Consider the following 12,594-nt stretch of genomic DNA (forward strand, 5'->3'; position numbering starts at 1 on the left):
CAGACTCAACAATAATTCTCTTGAACTACACTAATAATCTTTTTCTGTCAGCACATTACATTTTCCATTTATTCAAAAGGTGGAAGTGCAAAGCATTCGAATCACCTGCACCGTGTCGTCTCGTTTCGCACACACGGTCATGTCTTCCAAGGCGCTAAACAAGGAGAACTCATCCCAGGAAATCTTTTTTGAAGTAGAGTTGCCCAAGGTGGCCTTCATCACCAACTTTAGCATGTCAGTCAATAGTACAGCATTTTTGACAATGATCATAGAGCCCATCCTCCTTTAATGTTGACACATATCCTCGTGGGTCACAGGGAAATTGATGGTCAGGTGTATGTTGGAGAGGTGAAGGAGAAAGAGAGCGCCAAGGAGCAGTATGAGAAGGCTGTTTCTTCTGGGAAGACTGCTGGACTTGTCAAGTATACTGGAATAAGATTAAGATTAAACACCCCAACCTCCACCCTCAACCTGCAATAATGTAATCCATATCTATTATTGCAGGGCTTCTGGAAGAGAAGATGGAAAAGTTTTCTGTATCTGTAAACATTGCTGCCCAGAGCAGCGTGTCTTTCGTTCTGATCTACAAGGAGCTCCTTCAGAGAACACTGGGCAGTTATGAGATCTTGATCCGAGTCAAAGTAGAACAACCAGTGCAGGAGTTTCAGGTAGGACTCACTTTTCACCATGATGATTAATGATGGGCTGTCTGAAGTAGTTTGTGTAAGGAACTTGCGTTGACTTAGTGAGTCTTTACGGCATAATGACCTCGTATTTTTTATGCTTCATGTACTTCCATGGATGGTGTGACAGATTGAGGCAGACATCTATGAGCCTCAAGGCATTGCCTTTGTTGAGGCGTCTGCAACGTTCCTCACCAATGAGCTGATCCCTCTGATAGAGAAAACTGTCACAGACACAAAGGTGATATTTTGGCAAGATGTCTGTCCTTGTGTTTTTACAATGTAGCATTTAAGTATAAAGGATATATGTACAATAATGTAAAGTGAAATTAAACGTTTCTGTTTCTCAGGCACACATCTCATTCTCACCAACAGTGGAGCAGCAACAGAAATGTCCAGGTTGTAAGGGCTCATTAATTAATGCAGATTTCATCATCAAGTATGATGTGAAACGAGCAACAAGCCTGGGGGAAGTTCAGGTCAGCTGATGAGACAGAACTTAAAGCAGCACACAAGCAGCCTTTAGTTCAGCTAAAGCACAGAATTTTGACTGATCTCAAACACTCTTATAGACAGCAGTTTTATTTATAGAACTGGAAGATGCAATCATTATTTTGCTTTTAGTCTTACGTTTACTTCCCTAGCTGTATTTGTCTGCTATACATTTCCTTGCTCATCTTAACCCAAAGTACTCTTTCCCTTCAGGCAGTAAATGGATACTTTGTGCACTTCTTTTCTCCCCCTGACCTGGCTAGAGTCCCAAAGAATGTGGTGTATGTAATTGACACTAGTGGATCGATGCACGGAGCAAAGATTGAACAGATAGGGGACTAATTAGAGGCAAATTACATACTGTATGCATGACAGTGTGTTCATCTCCATATATGTTTTGTAAACATATAAAGACCCGAGAATCAATGGTTGCCATTCTGCAAGACCTTCACGAAGAGGACCACTTTGGTATCCTCCTGTTTGAGCATAAGATTAGTTACTGGAAGGATTATCTTACCAAAGCAACAAAGAGAAATGTTTCTGACGCCATTGACTATGTAAAGAAAATACAGGACAGTGGAAGTAAGTATTGCTGAATTTTATATACAGTGATTTTTTTTTCTTTATTCTGCTTATTATCTGCATTATTGAATGAGTGAAAAATGGCAAAATTCTGGGTCATTGACAACTGCACAACAAGGCTGGCATCATTCTGCTGTGTTACTGTTATATAGCTAAAACAAGCAACTTTGTCAAGTTTTGAGTGTGAGGTTGCCACTAAACATGTACAGTTGTAATCAGACGTTTACATAGTCATTATGGGCATGAATTTCATGGTAATTTTGGGCTTTTAATGACTTCTGAACTATTCTTTTTCTAGAGTGGATTGATTGTATGGCATACTTTAATGAAAAAAATAGACAAGTTTTAATTTATTTATGAATTTCTTTAGTCCACACTGGGGCAAAAGTATACATACACCCATTTAAATCTTGTTTTGACAAGGCCAAGACCTTTTAACTTCTTGTTAGTCATCATGACTGATTAGTTATTTGCCAGTATTAAAAAAAATAATTGTTTGTTATCCATCACTGGATTGAGCAATTTTTTTTTTTTTTTTTCTTTTCGAGAATGTCTCATGACAGTGACGTAAGCGAGTGCGACGTTCGTGGCAACAGCTGTGTGCAGATCAACAATGGATAATATATCGAGTGGGGAGAGAGTATGAGCGTGCAGCGTTTAAAGCGTGGAAGTACTGACCTTACTTTAAGTTTGATTCCATAAAAAGTGAAAAAAAACATTAGCGTCCGTTGTGCATGGGAAGAAAACTTATTTTTACAGCATAAAACCCCCCTAACCTTCCAAGCAAGCACCGAGTGCGCTACGACTTAATGGGAAACTCACAGAGAAACTCACGGATTCTTCAACTGACCGCTGCGTCTCACCTGCACCAGGGTAAACCTCCGCCTACCTCACTCCTGCTATACAGGTGAAAATAGAGCAACGGGACCGCTAGTCTTTGATTTTATTTATTTTCTGCTGTGTTTTCTTTGCATCTATTTGAAAGAGTGAGTGTAAACACACACACAAAAAAATTATGTGCTGGAATGTGCAGAAAATAGGTTTAAATGTTAAACAAATTTCTTCCAGTCAGAGAATGGTGCATATAATTACATTTTTGCTTGATGCATAAAGTTAAAAGATTAAAACTAATAAAACAAGTTTTAAAAAGGGACTTTTCCATTTGATTACATTTTGTATGATGGATTATGCAGAACAAGTAGAATTGGGCTGAAAGATCTATCGCTTTATTTACTTATTTAAAGTAACTAAGTAATTAATTACTTTTGAAAATAAGTAATCAGGAAAGTAACATGATTACCTTTTTCAAGTAACTTGACCAACACTGGTGAGAAGACCCAAACTGTCATCTTCAGATGGGAGGAAATTCATCAGGATATTGAGGAACATCACAGAAACCACAAAGGCTCAAGGCTACAATGAACTGGAGACTGCTGGAACACCACTGTCACTATCAAGGACTGAGAGGGTGCCGACCAAGAAAGACACCCCAGCACCAAAATCGACATCTTTAAGCTCAAATGAAATTTGCAGCAGTCCACATGGACGAGTCAAATGTTCTTTGGGGAAAAGTTTTATGGTCAAACAAGACAAAGATTGAGCTATCTGATGTCAATAACGAGAAGAATATTTGGAGAAGTAAAGGTGAGGCTTTCAAACCTAAGAACACGGAACAGGCTGTCAAGCAGGGTGATCATCATATATTCGCTGCAAGAGGTACTGGTACTTTGCACAACATCAGTGGAATAATAAAGAAGCAGGGTTACCTCCAAACTCTTCAACTTCACCTCAGATCAGCTGCTAAATGATTGAACTTGGACACAATCGGGTGTTCCAACAGGAAAATATTTGAAGCAGGGCAACAATGACCTTCTGAAATTAACTTTCTAACTTTCTAAAGCCACAGCCTAAACCCTATTGAAAATCTGTGAGCTACATTTTAAAGGTTTATGCCTCTAAACCAACTGATTTAAGCGAACTGTACCAATTCTGCTAAGAAGAGTGATTAGATATAGAATTATGCCAGAAGCTTGTTGATGGCTATCAATCAATCTAGTTGAGGTGCAACTTGCTAAGTGATATTTAATCCAATATTACGCAGGTGTATGTATATATAATTTATCCATGTGTAGATTAGAGAAATTTATTAATTTTGTTTATTTCTTAAACAATTATCCTGAACAATTCAATGATTAGTGACCACAGACAGCTACAGGAAGTAGCTGCCATGGCCAAGAAAGAGTCATGCTCAAAATACCATAGAAAACAGAGTAATATTATTTTTTTTACACTTTTAGGTTTTGTGTAGATTAAACAATTAAGGTGGTGTTTTCATTTCAGAACTTTAATAAATGTCTTGAGAACTTTTGTACAGAGCTATAGTCTAACTAAACTGAATCCAGTCTTCATGGAAAGACGTACTGCATAGAGAGAATATTATCAATCTTTTGGTCAAGGCTTAACAAGTAAAAGAGTAAAGTAAAAGATTGAACATGATGAGATTTTCATGTTACTCAAAGCATTGTTGCTTTTCAGGCACCAACATCAACAGTGCTATACTGGATGCAGTTAGTTTGCTGGAGAAAGAAAGAAAAGAAAGTTCCAGAGAGGAGTATGGATATGATTTTTCTACTGACTGACGGGATGCCAAACAGTGGTGAGACCATCTTAAACATTCTGTGTGTTGAAAATTGTGGTGGATCCACGTATGGGACAGCAGGGAGAGACAGGGGTCCGGGCTGCTCCGGCGCCCGTGCCGGCTCCCAGGGTGAGGGCCGCCAGGCTCAGTGGCCTCAGTCGGGCGATGGGGGTAGGTGGTGGGGCGGGGCCTGCAATCAGCCAGGATGCAGCCTGCTGCCTCACCCATCCCCACTCCTTAGGTGGGAGCGGCACGTGGCCGGCAGGTGCTCACCGGAGGAAGCCACGAAGCAACTGCTGGGCCCACCACCAGCTCACCCTGAGCTAAGAACGCGAGAGGAACCTGTATCCCGCAGCATTTTTTTACTCATTTATAATAGGAGATAAATGAATATTAACAATGTTAGGGAGTAAGATGGAACTGATTTGTTATGTAAAGCTGACACCCAACTCGACAATTTCATTGGAAATGGAAGCTTTTTAATGCATGCTCATATGTAAGTGTGTTTGTGTCTGCAGGGGTGACCAGCCCCCAGCTAATCCAGCAGAATGTATTTTCTGCTATTGGAGGAAGCATGTCTCTGTTTTGTCTTGGATTTGGAAATGATGTGGATTACTCCTTCCTGGATGTTATGTGCAGGCAAAATAAAGGAGTGGCCCGCAGAATTTTTGAGGGTTCAGATGCTGCCATTCAACTCAAGGTAAGGCAAGAAATTAAGAGCATTAATGACTGTAACATGAAAATCAATGCAAGCATAGAAATGCTAGTTTGTGCCTTACATAAATGGCAACAATTAGTTCAAGAATTTCATTTTGTGTCTTTGTTGCAGGGTTTCTACGAGGAAGTGTCCAGCCCTTTGCTCTTGGAGGTGGATCTGCGTTATTCAGAGAATACAGATTTCTTAACCAAAATCCACTACAGCCAGCTGTTCAACGGCTCAGAGATTGTGGTCGCTGGTCAGCTGAAGGAAAATGATGTGGAAAACTTCTTCGTGGAAGTGTTTGCCCACGGGGTGAGAAAAGGGAGAGCACATTATTAAAGTATTTCCTTTACAACATGAGTTTGACTTCAGATCTATGATCTCATACAAATGAGCCTTATTATCCAGTCTTACTGTGGCTGAATATGGAATTTCAAGAACTGTAAATGAAGCGAGCTGTAATTGACTGTTGTAGTCCGAACATCAAGTGGAGTCTCATTACTTTTCGTTCTTTTCTGCTTTCAACTTAACATTCTAAGCTAGTGGCTTTCATCCATCTTTATATTTATGTGAAGCACAATACTTATGCTTATAAGATTAGATCTGTGTAAATACCTTAAACAACTATGACAAAGTTAGTACTACGTTCCTACCAGCATATATCTACCCACCTTACCAACTGTAAGTGCTTCATGAACTTCAACTCCTTAAACTAAAATGAAAACAAATCTGTGTGTGGTGTTCAATTCAATTAATGATGATATAGCGTCAAATCACAACAATAGTCAGTTCAAGACACTTTATATTGTAAGGTAAAGACCCTACGTTAAAGGCTTAAAGAATAAATAAATATATAGAATAAGAAAAATGTTTAATGCTAAAGTCATAAAATGTGTTAAGATGGATGATGGGATAAAGCCCCATTTTCAAAGCTCATGTGATATTTATGTACTTTACTGTAAGCGGAGTTATTTAGCCAGCTTCATAAAGCTATCATGGAAGCTTTGCTTTGCAAGTTGAACAAGCTATAGATGCTGCAGGTACTCTGCAGATTTGGAAAACACTGTCGACACCATCTCAGATTCTAATAATTGAATATCTATGAAACGTAATTATCTGAAACAATATTAGCACGCTGATGTCAGCTTGCTAAAAAATTTTAAAAAGTTGAGTGGCTGCACAGAATAATGTCTGTCATTTAATCTTTCCTTTTTAACAAGTCTGAAGAGAATTTTGTGGCACAGGGAAAGGCCATTGTGACTGACTGGTGGACAGTGTACCCAGAAAAGGGGTACATTTTTGGAGATTTCATTGAGCGTATGTGGGCCTACCTCACCATCCAGCAGCAGCTGGAGAACAGGTTGGTTCATGGGGAAATTTTTCTGTTACTGTGCAGATAATTTATTGATGGTGATTTTTTTTTTGTTAAACATTATGTTATACATCATAATAAATTATTAACGTCATGTCCATCTTGTCCTCTGTCTCTCTTCCAGTGCCCTCAGTACTAAAGAGGAGAGAGGAAATATAGAAGCCAAGGCTCTGAACCTGTCTATGAAGTACAACTTTGTCACCCCTCTCACATCCTTGGTGGTCACCAAGCCTGAAAACGAGAATGGAGCTGATCGCTCTTTCATTGCTGATAAAATGACTGAAAGTAGGAGAAAGAAAATCCACTGCTTATTAAATTAGCAGAAACATTCTTCTCCCATCACTTTGGCAAAAATAACTTTTTCTTTTTCATTTCTTTCCTATTTTACAGGCCAGCGACAGCAAGCAGAAAGACACATGGGTATGGGAAGTCTTTGAATGTAATTTAATGTGTTTTCATTTACTTTTTAAACTGCTATAAGAGAAGAATTTCCCAAATCTGGGTTAAGTAAAGCCTTTCTTATCTTACACAATGCATATGAAAGAAACTGTGCTTTTAGCAGGTGCACATGCATCGCCTGCTGTCGGCTCGCGTGTAATTGATGGTAAGTGTTTCATATTTAACATTTTTACTGACTTAAATAGTTGACAGGTGGTTTCGGTGTTTTTTTTTTTGGTTTCATTTCATGCTATTATAATAGGTAAGCATTACAACTTCCTTATACAGTTAATGAAAACATTCATAGAAGACTCAAGAAACTCAGGAGTTGTGAATGTTTTGACTGTCATTATTTAGGAGGTCTGCCATATCAAATACAATGTTACAATATTAGTAATACTAATGTATTAATGGGGTGATGGTATGTCAATTTGGGCCAAAATGTCTGAGAACTGTTACCAGAGCCTTGTTTAACACGTTTCACAAAGAATTAATGCTGCTTTCAAAGTAAGTGGGGTTCAGCCTCGTACTACCAAGATGTACCTAATAAAATGTCAAGTAAGTGTATTTGACTGAAAACATTTAATTCTGAAAAACCAGGCTGTACACTGCTGTCATAAGGGCAGGTAAAATAGTTTTACTGTTGGTGCAGACTCTGTTTTATTATAATAACACACCTGTCAGCTTAATAATTAAATTAGCTTTTTACTCAGATATACCTTTTTTTTCCAGACTTACTTGCAGCAGTTGATGGAGATCCCCATTTTATGATAGAGCTTCCAGATAAAAACGACGCTCTGTGCTTCAACATCAACGACAAACCAAGAACCATTTTCAGTCTGGTCAGAGACCCCAAATCAGGTCTGTCCTGAGTCTTACTGAAGGACTCCCCAAAGTTTGATTCTATTCATCTGGACGTAGCGTTTTCAGTGGGAGAAACGTTTCATCTCTCATCCACGTGACTTCTTCAGTCTCAGCTGACTGCAGGTTTCCCCAGTCTCATAAATGGTACATTTGCATAACAACTGAAACTAGCACTACTGTAATGATCAAGGAACTGACCTCCCAGCCCATTGTTCCTTCAGTGGGCTGGTTTCAGTCATTATGCAAATGTACTGTTTATCAGATTGGGGAAACCTGCAGTCAGCTGAGACTGAAGAAGTCACTTGGATGAGAGATGAAACGTTTCTCCCACTGAAAACGCTACGTCCAGATGAATAGAATCAAACTTTGGGGATTTACTTACCTGGACGATTGAGCATGCATCAAGAAGACACTGAAGGACTCGTTCTAATGGGAGAATTTTCTTTTTCAAATTTTCCAAATTCATTATCCTCCCTCATTTCAGGCTTTGTGGTGAATGGCCAAATAATTAGCAAGAAGAAAGTTGCTCTGGATGGTAACGTGAACACCTACTTTGGCCGTTTTGGTATCACACATCAGAAGCTGGGGGTGAGACTGGATGTGAGCATTCAGGATATCTCTGTTTTCTACAATGACAAGCAGGTCAAGCTGCTGTGGTCTGATGCCACCTCACTCAGAGATGCTAAGTGAGTAAAATCCCCAGGCAAAACACATGCGTAAAGTTGAAATTATTAAATATTTTAAACCATTTTTCAGTCCCACTAATTACTATATGTACTTTAATCACATTTGCAAATGACGTTAGTTTTTTTCCTTCATTTTTTCATGTGTTTTCCAACTTGGATGCCTTTGACCAAGTATGGAGCTCAAGCTAGTTAAAAACTGCAGTCTGACAGTGACGCTGAGGCACTCAGTGAAATTCAGGGTCATCAGACACACAAAGGTTTGGAAGAGACGCCACGGCCACCAAGACTACCTGGGTTTCTACACTCTGGACAGCCACCACTTGTCTGCTTCAGTTCATGGTCTGCTAGGTATTAAACTGCAAGAAGCTTTGATATAGTAATAAAGTGACTGTGTAGCTCACAGGTGTCGAATTCCAGGCCTTGACGGCCGGTGTCCTGCAGGTTTTAGATGTAACCTTGATACAAGACAGCTGAACACACCGTAAAGGCTAAATTACCTTCTTAACATGTCTTGAAGTTCTCCAGAGGCCTTGATTCAGGTGTGCTGACCTAGGGTGAGATCTAAAAACTGCAGGACACCGGCCCTCGAGGCCTGGAGTTCAACACCCCTGGTGTAGCTCCTTTGTTTTTACTAAAAACTAATTCTTAAAACAGAAACAAAAGATGTCCCATAAGCTATTTTGCTACAGGTCAGTTCTACCGTGGGGTTGTGTTTGAGCTGACAGACCTGCGTCCAGGTGAAGGCCAGGAGAAACTGGATGCCACCATGTACGTGAAGGGGCAAAGGCTGAATGTGACAAGGTGAGACGACTCCTTAAATTTTAGAAGTGTGCATAATATTCACTCAGCCTTAAAGTTAGTTTCCTTTCATGTATGTGCAAATCATCCTTGAAAAAAAAAACCATCTATATATTCTGTAGACACTGGCAAAAAAACTTCAACAAGGATGTGAAGAATGGAGAAAGCATCGCCTGCTGGTTTGTTGACAACGAGGGAAGAGGCCTGATCGATGGAACAGCCTCAGACTACACCGTGTCAGGCCTTTTTACGGCTATTTGAAAACGCAAAGTGCGATCAGCACTGCACTGGGAGCTGCAGGGTAGATTTACATGCTCTGGGTGGTGTGTGATGAGAAGGCATTGTAGTGAGTCACTGGGTGTTTTCTATTTCAAAGTGACACATGCAAAAACTGAAAGCAAGTACATGTTTATATTAATGCAAGCATATCACGTTACAGTATATTTTGAGTGTATGTGTTTGTGTCCATCTGGCATTACAGAGTGTAATCGAACTGAACCTCTCCTGCTAAATGTTATTTAGTCAAACAGCATCAGTGAGATAGTTTGCTTGACTCACACAATGACAGTGTGTGAGTCAAGATAGATTTAATGATGACACAAATAACATGGCAGGTAAAGCTTTATGAATAGTCTGCATATATGACATACTGCATTCATTTCTCTATGCTTTCTTGGAATTAAATAAATATTTTGCTTTTTAAAAAAGTGCTCCCTGTCAGCATAAAAAAAAGATATTGGACTTGAGAATGGCACACGGTGTTCACATTTTCTGCGCTTCAGCTGTTGAAGAACTGGTTAGCAGGCTGAGTTTGGTCATGTCAGCTGCGATTATAACACAGATGTCATCTAACTGAGTCAAGCTCAACAGTAATAAAACAGAACTTATTGTTGTGGCCTTCAAAGCCGTACTCCCGAAGATTGACGATCTACTCACCGACATAGTCGGTCGCCACATCCTACTCTCGTTTATTTATATACTTTTGTCTTTTGATACTCCATCCGAGCCCGAGTCTTTATCTTCACCACCACCAGCATGTAGACACCATGGGGCTCTGTCCTAAATCCTATCATCTGCTGGGATTCCTTACTTGATGGGTCATCAGAGTTACAAAATACATTAATTTCTCTATCTCAATAAATCATGTTCAGTTCTTCCAAGTCATCTCTTCTTATTGAAAGAACAATGTGCTTTATTTTTGTAACCGCTTTGCATTAGTACACACATTTTCCTGAAAATGCTGTACATGTAGATATACAATATAAATGATGGTTAGTTAAGATTTGGGGCACTGTTGTGTTTTAATGTGAGTTTCTGTTATGTGTTTGGTGGGTTTTTTTCATTTCAGTGTAGAACTCAGATAAATTGTGATCTTCTGGGGTTATACGTGTAACAGGACCACTGGTTAGGATTGTCCTTGTGATATACTTGGGTAATATTCATTTGATCTTTTTGTCTTATGTTTACATTATGCTCTAAAGCTTCTGTGATCATAAGTTAACTTTTGATATTTTGAGTTTACCTGTAATGCATGACAGCACTAGGCTATAGTCCAAATGGTGGCATAGACTCTGTTTTGCATTGCATATGGGCATATGTAATATTAATTATATTTCTGAGTTACCTGGCCTCTGCTCCAGTCCTTCCTGGTTTGGCTGAAAGAGGAGGCTGAGGGTGGAGCTGGTTTAAATGCAGAAGCCAATAGAATGGACTGGATCATCTATTGTGATCATGTAGGGGGAATGGGTTCTTCTTGAATGATGGTTAGCTATTATCTCTCTAGTTTTCACCTTTGGTGTATATAATGGTTTATTCATTTGCTATATAACTGGAGCTGTTTCTCATTTGGGCAGGTCAGTTTGTTGAGTTATGTTTTGTTAAGTGACTTTTGAGTTGAGTTTTGTTAAGTTAACCTCTTTTATGGGCCCACTTGGTTCTTAAAAAAAGTTTATTTTTGTCATTTTGAATTTTTGGAATCATCTTGTCCTTTTTGGCGTATAATAAAACCCATTTTTTGAAGATTACATTTGTGCCTGTGTGTTCCTGGCTGCTCGGTTCATGACAGTCCTTTTTAGAAATATTTGGGAAGTTAGTTATGACTTTAAAGCAGTAGTTCTCAGACTTCAGAGGGCATATCCTCCAATTTTTATCATAATATAATTAACATTATAATTTTATCAATTATTAAATCTTTTAATCTTTTTAAAACGTTCCTCTAAAAGGCTGCTGTTGGTTGAATAACATTACCTTAATTGCTTTATTAATTTCCTAGCTCAAGCTGTCTACACTAATTCCCTTTATTCAGCCAGTAATAAAGAGTTTGTGATACAGTTTCTATAAGAAAATGTATGTTGGTGTAAAATTTATTAAATAAAATCGTGAATCGTTGCCCTTGTGGCTCCCTGCAATGTGAAGTGGTGGGGTTTGGAAAGCTTGAAAAGTTATGAAACGTGTCACACACATCTGGCATGATCAAGACTTTCATGTTTTATGGCTCTGATTATTGAATATGGCAAAAAGGACCAACATGGTCTTTGGTAAGTTCAAAGTAAACTTGACTATGCTAAATTGCGAAACGTTTAACTTTTCGTGAAAGGATGTGTTTGTGTAAATTGTGTAAATCGTGCAAATTATTATTATTATTAATATTGTTATTATTATTATTCAGAGTTGTGCTTGGTAAGCAGTAGATGCATCATTGTAACTGCTCGTGCACTTAAACATTTTTTTTATTAAACAATGCCTAACTCGTTATTTCAATAACTGTATTTCAGTGACTTCATGTTTTCACATTTGATAAAAACCAATATCTATATAATTTTCTAAATTTGTTGACGTCATGCATCCTCAGTAAAAACTTTCAGCCTGAAAACAACCTGTGATTGTATGCTGACAAAGCACTGTTGAACGTACTAACGACAGCTGATTGTTTACATGTGTCCTCAGTAAGTCAGCGCAGCAACATGTTCAACTCATCATCAGTAGCTCATATGCACGTGCGACTGCGCCACCAACTGGAAGTCAAAGATATATACACCACTCACAATGGGACAATCATATAATAGTGAGATACTACAGAGAGAGATGAGGTGCAGTGGAAATACTTTGAAATGAACAAACATGGAGAGACAATGGCAAACAGCTCAGGTAAACCTGCACCTACAGTTACAAAGAAAAAAGCGAACGGTCCACCTGGTCACTAGCTTATAAGATGCTAATGCACGAACGTCTTCTTTACGTGTTTTATATGCTTAATATCACATCTCATAAACAACCCAGAATTACTTTGTTATGTTTACTTGGTTTTTAATTGTTTTAGGAAAGATTATAACCACGTCACA

The 12,594-nt window shown here is 38.8% G+C and overlaps 2 protein-coding genes across 2 annotated transcripts in view; both read left to right on the plus strand.

Annotated features, from left to right (window-relative positions):
- The first annotated feature begins 44 nt into the window (after positions 1 to 44).
- On the plus strand, positions 45 to 1,730 carry LOC146518997 (inter-alpha-trypsin inhibitor heavy chain H3-like). Its single transcript, XM_085158949.1, is given in 7 exon segments — positions 45 to 234; positions 318 to 422; positions 505 to 517; positions 519 to 668; positions 814 to 924; positions 1,034 to 1,162; positions 1,389 to 1,730. Coding segments are annotated over 7 exon segments (732 nt in total). The 5' UTR covers positions 45 to 139; the 3' UTR covers positions 1,518 to 1,730.
- Positions 1,731 to 4,776: 3,046 nt separating this feature from the next.
- The window catches only part of LOC146518998 (inter-alpha-trypsin inhibitor heavy chain H3-like), a 32,443-nt gene continuing 24,625 nt past the window's right edge, over positions 4,777 to 12,594 (plus strand). The window contains exons 1-11 of the mRNA XM_085158945.1: positions 4,777 to 5,095; positions 5,225 to 5,407; positions 6,316 to 6,455; positions 6,592 to 6,752; positions 6,858 to 6,887; positions 7,027 to 7,071; positions 7,638 to 7,766; positions 8,254 to 8,455; positions 8,628 to 8,803; positions 9,145 to 9,256; positions 9,376 to 12,400. Of these exons, the coding sequence (XP_085015071.1) occupies positions 4,970 to 5,095; positions 5,225 to 5,407; positions 6,316 to 6,455; positions 6,592 to 6,752; positions 6,858 to 6,887; positions 7,027 to 7,071; positions 7,638 to 7,766; positions 8,254 to 8,455; positions 8,628 to 8,803; positions 9,145 to 9,256; positions 9,376 to 9,514 (1,443 nt within the window). The 5' untranslated portion in view covers positions 4,777 to 4,969 and the 3' untranslated portion in view covers positions 9,515 to 12,400. The remainder of the gene's footprint in view (positions 5,096 to 5,224; positions 5,408 to 6,315; positions 6,456 to 6,591; positions 6,753 to 6,857; positions 6,888 to 7,026; positions 7,072 to 7,637; positions 7,767 to 8,253; positions 8,456 to 8,627; positions 8,804 to 9,144; positions 9,257 to 9,375; positions 12,401 to 12,594) is intronic.

The sequence above is a fragment of the Neolamprologus multifasciatus genome, chromosome 5, assembly GCF_963576455.1.
Source record: "Neolamprologus multifasciatus chromosome 5, fNeoMul1.2, whole genome shotgun sequence".
Classification (NCBI taxonomy): Eukaryota; Metazoa; Chordata; class Actinopteri; order Cichliformes; family Cichlidae; genus Neolamprologus; species Neolamprologus multifasciatus.